Raw genomic sequence first — 17,685 nt, 5'->3', positions numbered from 1 at the left:
CCGGCAAGAATGACCAGAAGCGATGCGTTGCTCTTGCTTCATTACTGTTCACATAGCGGCGCAGTGTACGTAGCCCATCTATAGAGTTCGTTTGCGTTATTCTCCATAGCGTTAAGGAAGATACAAGAAAGGCAAGCATACAGCCGTAAAAGCAGCTTACCGCACTCTGCGTTCCTTCCGTCGTCGTTTCCCAGTGCCATTCTTCGCTGGGTTCTGATAAGCTTCTTTCCGGATTACGCTTTCAAACCGCGAAGCAAGACGTTTCGTTTCATTTTTTTTCCTTTGAACGAACTAATAATGCCGGGGAGAGACGCCGCCTCACGGCTCACCCGTCACGACCTCGGAGAGCGCTCGCTTTCTATCGAGACGAAGTCGGGTGGCGCCAGGCTTACGGAGAACAGTCACAGAACTTCGTATGCAGTGCCTGCTTCCAGTGAGCGATTGGGATTCGTCATCTGTCTCCGCCATACTCTCCTCGAAAGTCATTGAGGCATCATTTATGCGCCTCATTTGTAAAACAAGTTGCGGCTCCTTGAGAACGGAAACAGAGCTCGACACGAGTAAGACACGAATCAAGTGGAAAACAAAGGCTGTAATAAATGCGTCAAGAGATGAATATTTAGACAGTTTCGGCTCTGGAGTTGTGCTCTCGTGGTTGCTTTGCATATTGCGTCCTCGTCTGCAATAATATGACATCATACTGTCGGCCAATCGCAAAGCGAAATTTCGGCAGCTGCAGGCCGAAAGCTGGCTGCCCCAGACGCTGCTCTAGAAAACGTAAGAGTCGGAGCCGGCGCTCTCCAGACAAACTGTCGCTGATTTGAAACGAAGTTGGTCATTAGCCTACTTCCCTACACGACGTCCTCAATTGAGTCCAGCTGCTGAAGTTCCTTTTTTCTTTCTTGTATTCCCGGTTGCGGTTTTGCGGCTGTTTCCGAGTGCCCCCTTTTTTTTTGCCTCCCCTTGTGGGCAAGGACCACGCCGCGATTTCGAGAGTGGGCTGCCTCCGTTCCCCTGGTGGTGAGGGATGAAAGCTCTTGGCCGAAAGCTTCCCAATTTCTCAATCCGATTGCCCCAAGGCTCTCGTCTGCTGTCTGGACTATATTCGGTTTCTTTGCTGAAATTTAAGTCGCTAGCGATGTGGTAGAGCATCACGTTTGCATTCGGCAGGTGCTGGAGTCGATTCCCAGTGCCGCCGAGTACCGACCTGTTTACTACGGGCACCGGCCTGGTGCTCGGCTCTTCTGGGCTGAAATGCTTGAGAAAAGGACGTCGAACCAAATTATTGCGTTGGCGCTTCAGTGACTCATTCTGCCGTCAGACAACTTAAATCCGCCCAATGTGGTAAAGCCCAATAGCCTCCCCCCCACCTCAATCAAATCAATGTAAAAAAAATTTCTCAGGCTGCACCGCTGACTGCACCGTTGGCTGCAGCGCGTGTACACATTTACAGAGAATCGGGATAGGCTGCTGAAAAGGCACTGGAGCCCTCACCACCGCTTGGTCTTCGAGCCTGATGCTTGATGTCCGTAGAGAGAACTCCGTCGTCGAGAACAGTCACGTGGCGAACACATCTTTACGACTTATTTAAGTGCGAATCAGTGGAATAGGCTGTCATATTGCTCGCAGATGCCGCTGGTTACTATTTCGACTTGTATTTTGTCTGTGTGCTGTTAAAAACCCAAAATAAATATATCTTGACTAATAGTGCATGACCCAGTTCAAGTAGCTATGACGTTAAATGGGCAGGGTTGGTAGAGTCAGTCGAGCAGGACTTCCGTTCAGCACGTCGAGATCATACTTATAGTGAAGCAGATCGCCGCTCGCGCTTGCCACAAAAATTCATGCGATGAAAGATTTTTTAACTTTTGTACAGCGAACCAGTAGCTGGACAAGGCCAGAGCTTGCGACGCTACAGCTATCACCGCGCTCATTACAAATATATATCTAAGAATGATGCCAGCAACGGGCTACAGGCTGCCTTGTCATGCTAAGTGGCGAGTGTAAATAGAATGCGTAAATAGTGTAAATAGCCTACTCGCGATGGCCTACTCCGTCGTCGAGAACAGTCACGTTGCGAACACATCTATCATTCTTAGATATATATTTGTAATGAGCGCGGTGATAGTTGTAGCTTGCGACGCTACAACTATCACCGCGCTCATTACAAATATATATCTAAGAATGATGCCAGCAACGGGCTACAGGCTGCCTTGTCATGCTAAGTGGCGAGTGTAAATAGAATGCGTAAATAGTGTAAATAGCCTACTCGCGATGGCGTGACCGTATACACTTGCAGTTAATTAAGTTCAAGCTTAACAACGATATAGCTTGTCTTGGTCGGGACAGAACTTGGGCCAACAAACGAACGTATTATGAAGCCTCTATGCTTGGTGGCCGATTTCCAGTCACAAGTTATCTACAACTTATATAGTGCGGCCAAATGTAGGATTATGATGCGCCCGTGAGGATGCACACACGAAAGAAGCTAGTCGGCTTTCTCGCATGTGGTGTGCATTTTGTTCACTCGATTCGAACCTGACGATCTTACATCCCATTGGCACGGAGCAAACCTGTGGCGTCGCCTTTGACTTGCGATGTAACGTTCAGGAAGACGTAGTCCTTCTGTGCTGACGTGTTCGACACCGCTTCCTAAATTTCTACAACGTCATCACAGACGTGACAAGAAAAACGCGCCTTTCCTTTTCGGATGTGCCTTATTGCTTCGATACACAACAAAAGCCTCTTGTCTCAGCACCTCGCTTTGAAGGGATGACAATCGACCACCGCCGGGTGAATGAGCGCTCGGAAGTTCGGCCTCAAGGGCCAATCGTGTAATAAGTAAGAAATGATCACGCAACGCAGTAGATGTCTGACGCAACCTATTTGGTATACGGCTGTAGCTACGGCTGCAGGGCGTCTTGCTTCTCTAGAAAGCAACTTTGCTGAGCCCTTCCGCTTCCTGGTCCCGTCCCGTCCGACATCGGCTACCGGCTGTGACCGAGCAGCAAGCTTTGTCGTGGCGTTTGTCCTTCCGTCTCGCTTGTCAGAATGTGAAAGTAACCTCTCTGTGTCGTCTGCGAACTTGGTGCGCCACCCACGGATGCATATTGTTCTGGTAGCGAAACGCACGACAGCGTTGCTTTGTGAGGCATGAGCGATTCAAACACGCATCTTCGTTGAAAGCGCCTCTGAATAATTAGGTAAACGCAAGCGCACTCAATGGTGCTAGCCAGGCGTTGTCACTACCCGCTGCAGGAGCAGCTGTTTGCAGAACTCGGTCCTGACAGGCGTAAGAACGCAAGACTTACGGTACATCGCTAGACTTTAAAAATTTCTCTGGGGATATGCGCATCGTCCCCCGTTACTGCGACAAAGAAAGGAACACATTGCGCAAATAGGGTAGCTTCTTCTCCGTTGCGGGAAATAAACTGCCCATTTGTCCGGTTTCCTGCCTCTGAAAGAACGGGAGGGAGGACGCTCATCATGAGCGTATATTCAAACAGAATTTAAAGCAAATGGCAGAGAGGACGCAGAAATCTCATGCATATAAGCTGGCCGATGGGAGCCAGGAAAGATTAGGGGGGGGGGGGGGGGGGGGTGCGACGGGTGCAAGTTTCGACAGAGAGGAAAAGAAACTGCAGCCTGATCGTTGGCTATTAAACAGGGCGCCTTAAAGTCGGGCGGACGCAACGAAATAACGCACGATGGAGCCACCGTCACGTCATATGTCGCATTCCAAGATCGCTTCGCACCGCACCAGCGTTAGTGATGTGCAGCTCTCCAGTTTATTAGTGATATCACGCATACAGTTTCTTACTATTACCTAGAGAGAAAGCTGGGTCCCCGTCTACGGGAGTTTGCATGGAGCCCCCTCATGACCACTTCAACCACCATGGACGCTCAAAGCATCATGGGCCGGTGAGCTACCGACTGCAAAAATGCAAAAATAAATGCTGTTCGATAATAAAGGATGCCCTAACATTCAACATCCTGTCTAATGATTGCAACGAATGAGCAGAAATGCATGTAAATGCAAAGTTTGCCCAAAATAAGAGATGGCTAGCTCTCCTATTGGCCAAGTATTGGACAGTACAAAAACTAATATTTCGGGCTTAACAGGCGCACTTTTAAAAGGAAATTTGGTTTTAAAAAAATGGTGTTACTTAAACACTTGAAGAGGTTTTTTAATGGCATTTTGGAAAATAGAAGCCTTTTATTGGCGACATGTGCGATTGTGGTTTCGCTAGTAGGGCTTTTGCACATTGCGTTCGCGCCAAAGTCGTCTGCGCACACACGAACAGCATTTTTAGAATAAAACATCTTAGTAGTGACACTCCGTGTTCCCGAAAAAGTACGACTGTCCCGCACCAAGTAGCTCATCGGCCTATGATGCTTTGAGCGTCCATGGTAGCTGAAGTGCAGCGCCGCCAGCTTTCCCTCCAGGTAATAGTAAGAAACTCTATGATATCACGGGAGCGTCGACCAGACGGTCGTTTAACGTCCCATGCCGGATCGCAGTGGCGAAACGGATGACAGCACGCGCACGCGCATACATAGCTTGCCAGTTGCAGCGTCGTCCGCTCGGCTGTTGTGTTTATGTGACACAACCGTCTGGTCGACGATCCCGTGTTATAACTAAAATATTCGAGAGATGTACCCGTCATGCAATACTTGCCAGGCGATGGGTGACAGGAAGAACAGAAATGACAAAGAGGCAACTGTTCCTGCGCGATAAAAACTTGCTTGCTGAAGATGCGAAGGGCATAGGAAACGAGGGAACTTCTAAGCGGAAGATCGTGATGGCTCGTTTGCTCTCCATGGGGAGTAAGCACTAATCCGCGGCCAAGCTGTGGCAGCATTCATCAGGGCACCCAAAAAGATACAGGAAGCAAAGGACGATTTGAAGCGTCCGAATGAAGACAGAGGGAATAATTAAAATAAAGATGTGGATAGCGCTTGAGAGCAACCACGAAAGTGCTGACCGTTAACGAGTGGTGCCGCAGGGGAGAAAAGACAGTCGCGTCGCAACGTCAGCAGTAATAGATGGAGGGTGTATATATGGCCTCAAGATGCAAATGCAGTGCGTCGCCCAAAAACGCTCAGCGAAGCGGGACTGTCGCAGGATGACGAAACATGGTTCTTCAAAACTAGGCTGCCTGAAAGAGAGGGATAGAGATGCTGCGTTTAGAAGTGATGCCTACAGCTATCAAAAAGGAACTCGTGGCATTGTATGGCGCGACGATCAAGTTTCGAAATGCGTTCTGACGCATTTCTGCCCTCGAGGGAAAGCATGGCCTTGAGTCATGCTTGAGAAAAACCGTGTCGGCAAGTTCGGCCGAGCCTCTGCGCGAATGTAGAGTTTCAGTCGTGTGGACGCATGAGGACGTTTCATTTCAGTTTGGGTATTTATGAGGCCAGAGCCTTCGCCTCCCTCCTTTTGCTAGTACTCGGCCAAGAAATTCTGGCGCAAGCGTTCCTGAATGGCGCACAAAAGGTCAAGCATTCTGTGTTTGTAGCTGAGACAGATTGTTTCAAAGAGGCACGAAAGGCATGCTACATGTAAGGGCAAAGTGCCAGGTCGCTGTTGAAGTCGATAAACGATGAGTGTTTGTCGATGGTGGTGCCGTTCGAGTCGTCGGAATGTTACGCTGTCGTCAATGGTTAAAAGTCGGATGCCTGTGAAGAGAAAAATGCTGAAAGGGCTGCCATCAGAGAGGACTGCATGCCGTGTGTTGCCGCCTTAGACAGCATAGGTACCCAAATGCCTGCCGTACTTCGCTCAGTGGTCAGCTTGAAATTAGCCACGAACTTGATTCCAGTAATGATGACGATATCAACATGGCGATATTCTTCGTTGAGGCGTAGCGGCGGGTTTCCATCACGTCACGCTGACGAGCTCCGTTGCCATGGTTACCGCTGCAGTCGGACATGGGTCAGCTTGCGTCATGACTTCACCCACCAATGAAGGCGCTCGCGCTTTACTCCGATTGCTTTGTTCCGGCACAAGACGCCCCTAGTGGGCGTATGCAGCGTAATTTGAAGGAAGGGGCGGGACTTGGCGAGAAGTGGATGGGCTGGGAATAGGGCGGGGTCTAACTCTGGGAAGTTTGGTAATAAGTTTCTCTCTAAATAACAAGTTCGTCCCTTCTTTTTCTATATTTGCTTTTGATTAAGCGGTCTTCACGATGTTGCCGTAAAGGGTAGACGGAGACGCTTGCGATATTTTGTACCCATATGGTGCTACATGCGCTAGCTCCTCCGCACTTCCGGGTGGTGCCCATTGTGATAAATTATTAATAGAAGAATGGAAACTCATCTTGCCTTGTTCGAATCTCTCAAAAACCCGGAGCTATTTGACTCTTACAGTTTGTAGTTTACGAAGACAACTGCTACGGCGCAGCGTGACTGCGTTCTCCGAGTGCTACACCGCTGAGCCAGGCGAAGTTGCAAGGTTGCAAGAGCCAGGAATGCGCACCCATGTTAATCGATTTATTTCGGCCCATATCGAACACGGTGTAACGAAGAAAGGAAGAGGTGGAAGACAACATGATTGGAGGAAAAATGTTCATCTGACTCGCCAACGCGTATCGTTCACGTCAGAACAAGCGGGTCAGCTCGTCGCGAATTCCTTCTGGCGTCGAAGAGAATGTTTACAAGAACTATCGTTCTGCACGCACTGGCGGCTCCAACGCGCCGCGAGACAAGGAGTAAAGCTGAGTAGTCTTTGACGTATACAAGTTCGTCCATCCGTTATTACATTTTAGTGAAGCGCAGTTGCCTTGGTTGTAAGCAGCGCCCCTGGATTTCGCGCTCTCCACTTCGGCGATCACCTGTGAACAATTTGTGGCCAACTATTCGGCCATCACATTTTACTTCATGCGTTTTTGTACTAAAAAGAATAAATAAACGTAAAATATGTATTAAAGTGCAACATCAGCAGACGCAGTGGTGTTTTCTGCCTCCCACGGCCTCAGAAACGAGAGGTGAAGAGCCAACAAAGAGAACCATCTGGCCGGGCGTAAAATAGGGACACAATACTATCGGACCAACCTGGTGAGCGATAATGCATCTTGCATGCTACGCCAACGTTCGCTAGCTCACGGCTGCTGCGTTTGATCCGAAACAGCACGGGCCCTGAAATTTTCTCTTTGTCGTGCAAATTTTCCTAAGGAATAAATGCATTGTCGCTTTCAACATCACCAGTCAATTTAAATACACTCCAGGACAGGAGTGAGTCAGCCCTTTCTCCAGCCAGCTGCGGCCAACCCTGCTCGTGCAAATTTCTTGATATTACCTACGCGCTTTAGGTATAGGCTCGCGAAGTTAGTCTGTGACGGCAAGAGCGGCGTGCTGTCAAGCGAACATCCTCCTGGACTGCCATGACCGCAGTGAGGCCACACTCACACTGAGAAGCTGAAAGCAAGTGTGCATTTAAAGAAAGCAGCCAAATAACGGCTCTTGATTGAGTTGAGTACACCTGTGATTTTGTTTACATTACCCACTGCGTGCTCCTCATCTTATTTTTTTCAGTTAATTCGTTAGCCGGCAGTTGCTGGCCCTACAGGTGAGTACTGGACGAATATATATGTTGTAAACTTTTTAGGGACATCGGTAAAGGTTTGCAAAAAACTTGGAAGGTCTGGCAAATGCGGGAAGCTTGAAATTAACATTTTCATGCCATTGGCATAGCTACACATTTAAAGTGTGACCGGTGAATGCCGAATGAGAGGGCGCCAAAAATACTCTCACACGTCTGGAGTCCTCTTCTTGGGTACATCTCCAAGAAGTATGGCCATCTCTGGGCCACGTTGCTTACTGGTTAAAATTATTACCTAGCACTTCTTATTTACCGCATGGAAAGTTCAAGTCTTAAAGATGAAAGTAGGTGACAGACCCGAAATACGGAAGCACAAAGGAAGAGATGAGAAAAGTGGCACAGGAGCAGCAAACAAGCGGGAAAGTGGTCCATTAAGAGAAGACTTCTTCATTCGTCGTGCCTGCTTTTCGCGCCCTACTTACCTTGTTATTAGCTTGCGGCCATGCGTAGAGTGATCACGTTGGGCCCACATTCGAAACAGTGGGTCACTCTCAGAGACCAAAAATACGTCAGTCGATAGGATGCGAGAAGAAGTAATGGAAGTGTTAAGGTAATTGACCTGTTTTTTTTTTTTTTTAGTTTTGCGACATGCCATAACCACGCGCGAATCCGACTTAACAGCCCCAAACTAGGGTCCACGTTACCAGTATTATCATTCGCTAAATAGAAGTGGTTTTCGCCCAGACGGTTACTGCAAGTCTCCACCCGTTCGTGTGCCGCGAAGTGCGACAGAGTGACGGACACTTAATACCAAAGACCTCCTGGGCAGTACTTGTTGCGCTAGCTTGCCTGCACTTTTTATGTACGTAAGCCTGCCATACTTTATTACCTGCAGCGCAAGTACATCGACTCTAATTTTGGTAAGCCGCGATTAAACCGAGGTCATCGTCATACTCAACGGTGCATGCATGCGGTCGAAGGGTGCCACCGGTAAAACGATTGCTCCCTTCAGCGTGACTATATCACACATTCGCAGGTGGCGTCAGCACAGCCTTCTTTCATACGCCACGAAAAGTAAAGCAGCGCAACTTGTCGCGTTCGGGGAAGCCTTCAAATCAGCGTCGAGCTTAGCTATTGGAGAATCCTCAGAGCATGAAATTTCGCCTTCTTTGAAAAGCAGCCAGCGTCGCCAGCGCACGAGCACCAATTCCGCCGACAGACCACGTTCATGGTTCACCGAGGCGGTCTTCGATGGCGCACTCGAAACGAAAGACGAACGCCTATTCTTTTTATTATTGTTTTCTTTCAATAAGTATGCCCCCGAGAATACCTGAATTTCCGCCAGAGCGAGGTTCGTCTCTTTTCACTCCGCCAGCTCCTTATCAGTTACCCTCCAGCCGTTACCATCTCATTCATCCCCCTTTGCCGCGGACTGTTTTCCCTATGGAAACCTTTCGAGCTCGCACAGACAGACTAGAATTTCCCGATGGGATCCCGGATCACCAGCAGCGGGAAAAAGGCACCGACACCCGGCGCAGGAGGATAGACTCACCCATTGTCGTCCAGTCAAGCGTCCCGTCCGAGGATCGACGTGGGGAAAACTTCCCGCGGAGGCCCTCCTTATATCGGCGACGGGACGGCCCGCCCGCGAGCCCGACACGTGACCCGCTGACGTCACGGGAGCCCTCCCTCCTGACCCACTGCGCCACTCGAAGCTCGAGCCTCCGGCGTGCTCCCCTCTTCCCGACCCCACGTTCGTCCCGTCCGGGAGCCAGAGCCGATGCCGTCGACTCCGACGCGCCGCGCGCGCGCTCCCACGCACTCTTGAGAAATTGCGACGACAGTTGCTCCCTTTCCCATCCAGTCTCCCTTCCTCTCTCCTCCCTCTCTCCCATTCTCCTTTTTTACCCTCCTCTCCTAGTCCCTTTCGTATACTGTCATGCCCGCTTCCACTCGCCATCTACCCATCTACATCCGTTGTCTTGGGACGACATTCATTACGCCGCCGAGAAAAAAGGGAGGAAATTCTCGAAAGCGGATACACTTTGGAATGGTCACGCGTTCGATACTTCCGAGACGGTGGAGTGTTCATCAATGGCCATAACCTTGTTTTCGGTCGTTTATGACCTTCCCTACGGTCGCAGAACCCAATGGGAACTTGTAAACAAGCTCTGAAAGCGAAAGTGTGTGCGATGTATGTTTTTCTCGAATTGGCGAGCTGCCGGGGTCTCAATATTTACGTACCCAACAACTCTGGTCAAAAGCATTTTTGAACGCGAAAATGTTTATGAGCGCAATTTTTTCATATATTGTAAGATTTTATAGTAGCAATCAATATCGCAGATCTCCCACCGGCAGGCTTGCATTTTTTTTTTTTTTTTGCTATCAACGATTTTGCTATCGTCAAAAGCGTTCCCCGTTAGTTTTATAAGGCAAACCTGACTGCTCGATGCGAGCGATGGAAACACTACAAAAGAAATGTTGTGTTACATATCGGAAAAATAGGCCATTGCCTTCAATATTTCTATACCAGTTTCTTACAGTTCTCCAATATTCAAAATTTTTGTCCAAGAATGTCGGACATGATTAGGCCTGTTGCTGTCTCAGAGCTCAAGTCGCAACTGAAGAAAGAAAATTAAAAGCCTGTCTGGTTAGGCGCAGTGGTTTCGCACTTTGGGTGATAGGCTTCGCGTGGTCAAACATAATGGCAGTGCGAATCAAGAGTTCGTGGAAGCGCGTTCGCCTTGGCGGAGAAAAGAAAGGTTCGGACTACCTCGAAATGGCTACGTATGCACTTGACGAAGAAACATTGCTGCCGAAAACGTGATTACCACGAACGCGTGAAACCACGCTGACTCCTTTGCGTGAAGGGCAACCAGCATCGATATCTGAGGCACTTATGGACACAAGACGTTCATAAGCCCGACGTTCCTTTTCTTTCTGTGTGCGATCGCCATCATTGCGACCATCATGCCCTCTTCAGATCATGGAGCTGAATTCAATCAGTCAGGGCAGCAAATGAGAATGAATGAATTAATAATTTATTTCTATAAAATAGACAGTTTTATGGTGGGATTGATGAACATCACAATATCTGTTCACCATGTTGCCATGTACACTAATGACAGTTTCCTCACGTAAAATTGCCATGCGATGTCAGCGTAGAAGCGTAGGCTACTCCCATAAATCAACGTGGTGAAACTCTAGTCATGACAGGAAGCAATCGCTGAAACGCACTGGCGAAATACAAGCTTTGCAAAATCTCTCCGCCTGCTAAAAATCAGTCGGTTCAGGCCAATAAAATAACAAGATTTTCTGTTTCTTCATAGGCCGGTCAGCAAAAGCTTGGTGTTTAGCGGGGGTAAAGAAAGTCCGTGAAAAATTTGCCTAGTCTGTGACATTAATTGTTCTTGAAAAGGGCGAAGGTACTCGTGGGACGGCAGCGGAATAGTTCCCTTGCCCTGTTCTCGCGCAGCACAGCGGCGCATGGAACCACTACGCGCTACTTTGCGCATCTGCGTCGTGAAGGCCGTCTTCACTCTTGCCACTTTTTTGTCCTCCCTTTCCCGAGAGGATGACGCCACTCTCTGACGACTGCTGACCGTTATACGGAATCGGCTTTTGCGCCAGTCTGTCGCGCAGTTCGTTAACTGTGTTCCTCTCTAGAGGTGAAAACTGTAGCGCTCGAGACAAGGACACAACGAAGACGACAACACATGCTCGACAACATAGCGCATGCGTTGTCGTCTTCGTTGCGTTCTTGTCTTGAGCGATACAGTTTTTCATTATCAGCAACCAGCTCGCCCAAACAGCCACCCTGATCCTCTCTAGAGCACTGCCTGGGAGAGGCTTTCTGTAGACAGCTCACTTTCCAGACTACCCAGCCATCCATCCCTCCCTCCCAACCTCCTGCGACCAAACTCGTCAACGGACTGGCTCTCTATAAAATCTCTAATAACCCAAATACTGCAACCGTAAGCCATATTCCGCCTCTTCGATGCGTGTAATATGAATACCAGTTGGGTAGCAACTAATCTCAGGTGAAAGGTTTAGGCAGAAAATATAGGAAGAAAATTTATTCTCTCGTTTTCACCGAGCGGAAAGCTCCGTTCAGTGTCCGACGAAGAGCGAACGAGAAAGAAGAAGAAAACAAAGGTCATGGGCTTGTGAGTCATCAGTTCACTCTGCAGAGGTCCAGAAACAGAGGGAGAGAGAGCGTTGTTGCTCTGTGGCACCCACGACAAGCAGCCGCCTTTCTTGTGTGAGAGAAGAAAGACAAACGCCCAAGAGCAACGCGCCGCGTGCTGTTCGATCGAGTCTTGCTGGGCGCAACAGGGCCGCCGCAGTTTCGGTGGCGGCGCAGTGTCGAGGCCCCGCTGACGAGCGGGACAGCGCGACGCAGTTGGCGGCCGGGGTGGAGGCGCCGCTGGCCGACGCGTTCGCGTCGGGCTCAGAGAAACGAAACGCCAGCGCTCACTCATAACTATCGTCTTCATCATTATCATCACAATAATCGTCATGAGACAGGTTTCGTCTTCTACAGAACAAGGACCTCTTCGAACGGCCTAAGTTAGCACTGTCCTGAGAGAAACGTAATCCCTATTTTACAGCAAATTCCCTAATCTAACCTTCGAACCTGACTCTCCACTGCCTCGGGCCGCGTCTTTTTTTTTCTTTGCCTTCTCATTGTTGCGCTAGATTGCCACCGGTTGTATGTTCACCACGTTACGTGTTCTGCATGAATCGGTATTTACTAGTCGAGATCAACACGTAAAAAAGACTTGCAATCTTTTCTTGCTTACTTGTTCTCTCGTTCGCTCACTTGTTCACCCACTCACTTGCTCACTCATACATTCCCTCACCTGCTTGCCCGCTCATTCGAGCGCTAACTCGCTATCTTACTCCATCACTAAAAACTCCGCTCAGTCAAGCCCTCCTTTACGCTCTTGTTCATTAATTAATTCATATGCTCGATCGCTTACTCATGCACGCACTTGCTTTTTCGCTCTCTTGACGCAGTTCAATTCTAATGGGGAAAGACAGCATGTTGCACTTTTAAAATCGCTCATGCCGTCACATTACATATAGTATTGCTTATTTCATCTCTTTATTACCTATAATCACATCTATTCGATAACAGAAAGCGCGACCTTCGTAAGAAGCTCACATGACATAAAATAGTATACTTGTTCGAAGAGATACAAGAGCAGTAGCGATGGTTTTCACCGCCAGATATATCTCGAGCCGTGTATGCTTGTGGACAGAAGTTTATGATGCGCGTTTGAGGAAAATATAAAATTCACTGACAGATAATTATATCGTGTATTGGCAATGCGACATCATTAGCAGCTGTTGATGTTTTTGCCGGAAGTTGCGTCACTTCCTGTCTTGTGACGTCAATTTCCTCCAGAAAATGCGCGAGTTTTATGATTGTCGACACATTTTGGGCCCATGGGGCTTATAATGTGCGCATTAAAGCTACTCCTGCGCGGTAAGGCAAACGAGGTCACCGAAAAACTTGCAAGCATGGATGGGCATGCGTTCTCTATGCTCCCTAAGAAAACTTGAATAAAATATTTTGTCCATGACTGCACAACGAAATCCCCAACTTCTGAGCTCCGACATTTGCACTGAGCCATAGAGATGTTCTACTTATCCTAATACAAAAAGGCCATTTCCGCAGAGCACCATTTTGACGACTTCCGGCAAGCGCTTTCCATCTCTAGGACGACGTAAAAAAAGAGCCTGAGAGCCCTTACCCTTGGCCTCCGACGTCGTCAAATAGCGCATTCGTTGAAAGCAAGCACCGGACATCATCGTTCACTTTGTCATATGTCCGATGCCGCTTGTAATGTAAGCGGACCGCGTTACGAGCCGTTCTATCGGGCGTATATACAAGCTTCGCCCTTCGCCCGTCTGTCGAGAGGGCCGGTCGAAAGGCAGAAGAGCGCCTCGGCATTCCCGTGGCTCCACAATCTGTCTCAGTGACGCGCTCTGCTTCGAGTACTGCGTCGAATGGACAGATGCGAGGGCAGGCCGAGGCGTAAGAAATATAAAGCAAAAAAAAAAAAAACGCTGCGCGAGAAAGAACACGGAAAAGACCAAGAAATGGTTCTTGAGTCGCGTCCCCCCTCCCCCCCTTCTCAAGCTACTGCGTCTCAGTCACTAATGTATCACTTGCAACAAACGTAACTAAAGAACCCACTGAAACGACCTGCTGCTGCTCTGTTTAACCTAATCGCACCAAGCAGGAGGTAATTAAACAAAGTCATTAAGTACCGTAGTTCTGAAGGAAAGAATTGTTTTACTATGCAATAGGCTATTTATTTAGTGTTTTTTTTTTTAAGTTTTGTGCGAACTTTGTTCACAGTTTACTGCTTTAGAACTACATGACCTGGCACGCGTCAATTTTGCTCAATAGGATTGGAGAACTAAATGAAAATTCGGAAGTTTGAGCTCATCAGAATCTTCCGTTTATGTTGAAGACAAAAAAATTCGTTGAAATGGGTGGAAAGGTTGCAATAAGAATTATTAATACTTTCGCACATGCTTTTTTCAGTAGGCACTGCACACAAAAAGAGAGAAACTTGCTTTGGCGACTCTTCTCCTACCCAAAGATGCGCAGAGTTTCTTAAAGCAATGTCAAAAAACTTTGACCGTCAACGAGCACTGCGGCAGCAAGCCAGCATGTGTTTGTTGGTAGTGTGAGCTCATACAGTCAACACTTCGTAATGGACTCGTTACCTACGGGAGCAACAGCTACGCCTATTTTTGGCGTACGTTGACTTCGCTACTAGCTTCATTCTAATTTTATTTAATAGGAAGAGCAAAGTAGCATTCTTGGGCTCAGTGTAGTGTACGGCACTATCTGTCTTAAAAGGTACCCTGGAAGTTAACACTATCTTTCAATACTAACACCTTGTTCTGAAGAAGAAACAATTTGTGATGTAATTGACCTGTGAAATTTTGACTTCGCAAGCTCGTGTACATTTGGCTTGCTCGCCGCAGTACTCAGTGTAATGCTGCTGCCGGAACTAACTACACTTTTTTTTTTTCGAGCCAGAAGGACACGGTACTTGCAAGTTTTTGTTTTTTCTTTTTATCAGTGAAAACAACCAACGATGAGAGCACTTTACCACCAACCACCTTTGAAGACTCGTGTGTTCGAAACTGGGTTTTCCCTCGAAAGGGCTCAACGGGGTTTCGGAGTCTCTACCAAGCGCACACCGCTATAATTTGTGTCATTTTGATTGAACGCCTGTTCTCTCGCGGCTAGATGAAATAAAAAAAAATCTGAATCTGCGGCTTATTTCTGGCATGAAGACGAACGATCGTGCTTGAACGTAGCATATGGTTCGGGTGCGCAAGAGTGGGTGTGTCGCCTGAAACCTCATTGATGCTTACGTGAGAAAAAAAAAAACTCCGCGTTCAGAATTACCATTACGATGGTGGTCAGCAATCCGCCGTCCACGACCGCACCGATCTCAAAACAGCTGTCATACTTTTTAGAGAGGGGCGCGGGCAACTTAAGCGGAAAACGAGGAGAGATGTATTTCAAGACGGAAGAATGCGATTGAAGAAGAAGAAATCGACGAGGTAGCCGAGACGGGATGTCACTATAGTGCCTATAATGTCACGAAACGACATTGTTATTTTTTGAAAAGAGAGAGAAACGTGGAAAGGGGCTAGTGGAGTTCACGTGCGCGTCCACGAAATAAAAGAATCGCTCTCTAGTCCATGGTACGCCTAGATTACCCTACTGCACACTGCACCGTGTTTTTTTGCCATGCAGAGACTGCGAGCATTCTCACAAACTTTTGTTCGCCGTTTAGCTGCACTTCTCTTTGGTGCCGTCGACTACGATAGCGGCCAAGTGATCCACATCAACTCCAAACGACACTTCGTGCACAGGTAAAGCTTCCTGCGCCGCCGAGTGTTCAAACATGTCGTAATAAACAAATAAATAAAGAAATATCTCTCTTTCCATGAGGGTGCGCACTGCGCTCCTATTTATTGTTTCCAGCGCCACCCACTGTCGGGCCGTCCATCGATGAAACTGAGCCTGGTATAGCACCCGAGGTTGAAGTACTTAACATACGAGATGTCTGGTCTTTACAGTGCGGGTTTCTCCTCTCCTAGATGGTATATGCATTTGATCAAATGTAACGTAGTCGCTGCTGCCTTCTTTGTCCTGCGGATCCATTGTTTTCTTTTGCCAGACTTATGAATTTCAAGCCCAAGGGCTCTCAGCTCATTCACTTCTTGTAATGTCTAGTTGCCATTTTTGAGCGTGACTCTATTAGCTGTCAATCGCTTCTTCCGTCTTTTTTACTTACGTGAACGTAGCTGGGCTTCTGTGGCCACAGTTCTAACCGTGCTTCGCGGACGTACTCTTCCAATGCATTTAGACCATCTCATAAATGAAGGTTCTGCGTCTCCAAGTGTTTACGAGTGGACCCTATCTTGACATCATCTGCGTAAATCATTAATAGTACATGTGGTCTTTCCACTAATTTTGACGCCATTGGTATGGGATCTAAAGATATAGTAATGAAGATAAAGCTGAACCTTCCGGTACTCCTCTATTTGAGGTACAATTAGCGATTTATTCTCTATAGAGGCGAATAGGGACAGGTCCTAAAACAACCTATGTACAACTTCGTAATATGTAAGGGAGTGCCTGTGTCTTGCATATTCTGTACGATCTTGGCGGGTGATATGTTGTCACATGCCTTCGAGTTTCTGTTCGGCCCATTGCGTGTTTCACATTGTGCGTTTCTCTCCACCATGACAGCAAAGTATAAGCAACCTCTAGGGACCCATACGACAACAGCAAACTCGAACGCTAACTAAAAATTTTAGCTACAAGACAGCGTTCGCGTTTTTAATCTTTATCGTCTGCATATTTCGGCTGTTCTTTTTTACGCTCACTACGGAGGCATCTAACAACAACTGCGACTTCAACTCGCCGATGCGATGGTATTTTTTACATGCGAAGACACATTAGAGAGAATATGAGGCATAGTAGAATGTGGTGAAGAAGTTTTTTTAAAAAAAATTAGGTCGTTTTCTGAACAGCCAGTGGTTTGGTAAGCGGTCGTCACTGTTGAAGCGACAAAAGCAGGACACTGTGGCGCCATGTACTATCTAATATGCAAAGCACGTCAACTTAGCGATGCCAAGGGCTTTCTTTTCTTTTCGCTCCCAAAAGACGCCTCGGAGGACGCGTAAACCATGATGAAATATAGCAAACACTTTTAAATTTAAAATGTGCAACGCCCGCTGAGCCGAAAATGGTTTACGTAAGCACAAATACCAACTAGAGATATCACCGGCATCGTTGGGAAACGATTGGGCATGTTTTCTTGGAATGCTGAGAGTGAAAACGAGAATGGTGCGCCGTATGACCTCGTTACAAACCTGGGCCTGAATAGTATGTGGAGGTGCAGGATGGAGGTGCGTCACACAGACTTTTACACATTGCCAATAAGATAGTAACTTGAAGAAGTGATTCAAAATAATCTGAAATAATCAAACATGAAAACTTAGCACGTGACTGGCTTTCGTACACTGAAACCCTAAAGTGAACTAAATAGTTTTAGCCTCTGCAAGTTAGCCACAATGTGGCTTACAGTTCTTGTGTACATATTGTATGATATATGTGGCAATAAAGAAATCAAATTGTAGAGATAGCCAAGCGGTTGGAGAAAATGACTGGCGCCTATAAGGCGGGGGCTCGAATACCACTGAAACGGCGTGTGTTTTCGCACGGTGCGGAACAACGAAAAAAAAAATCGCGGAGAAGGGGAGGATTAATAAATGTATTCGTTGTATGCAACCCCGCATTATAAACGCCGCTTTTCTTGAACGAGTCCTCCCTGGTCGCCTTGCGCCAGCATGTCAAGTTTTGCGAACTAAGGCAAAACATTTTTACTGGAAGAGCAAAAATAGTTGAAGCTGTTACTGTAGGGAAGGAAAGTGACCAGTACGGGCCCAACTGAAATAAAAACAAGACGCCAAGAAGAGGAATGAAGCAACAGTCCACGCTGGCTGGTCCGTCTATGTAGAAGGCGGCGATGGAACACAGAAAGATGCGTAGCGGTGCGTGAATTACGCACGTAGACCGGAGGAAATGCACTCTCTAA

The 17,685-nt window shown here is 47.7% G+C and overlaps 1 protein-coding gene across 2 annotated transcripts in view; it reads right to left on the bottom strand.

The window, feature by feature from the left end:
- The window catches only part of LOC149341062 (uncharacterized), a 95,018-nt gene that overhangs the window by 33,251 nt on the left and 44,082 nt on the right, over positions 1-17,685 (bottom strand). The window contains exon 1 of one of the 2 annotated variants that reach the window (XM_089542906.1): positions 9,093-9,219. The exons of the other annotated variant lie outside the window; for it this stretch is intronic. Coding sequence (XP_089399032.1) covers positions 9,093-9,096 — 4 coding nt within the window. The 5' untranslated portion in view covers positions 9,097-9,219. Of the gene's footprint in view, positions 1-9,092; positions 9,220-17,685 lie in introns of those variants that run through there. 2 annotated transcript variants of the gene reach the window in all.

The sequence above is a fragment of the Amblyomma mixtum genome, chromosome 5 (genome assembly GCF_055824585.1).
Source record: "Amblyomma mixtum isolate Tamu chromosome 5, ASM5582458v1, whole genome shotgun sequence".
Classification (NCBI taxonomy): Eukaryota; Metazoa; Arthropoda; class Arachnida; order Ixodida; family Ixodidae; genus Amblyomma; species Amblyomma mixtum.
This window is presented reverse-complemented; position numbering and strand designations above follow the sequence as displayed.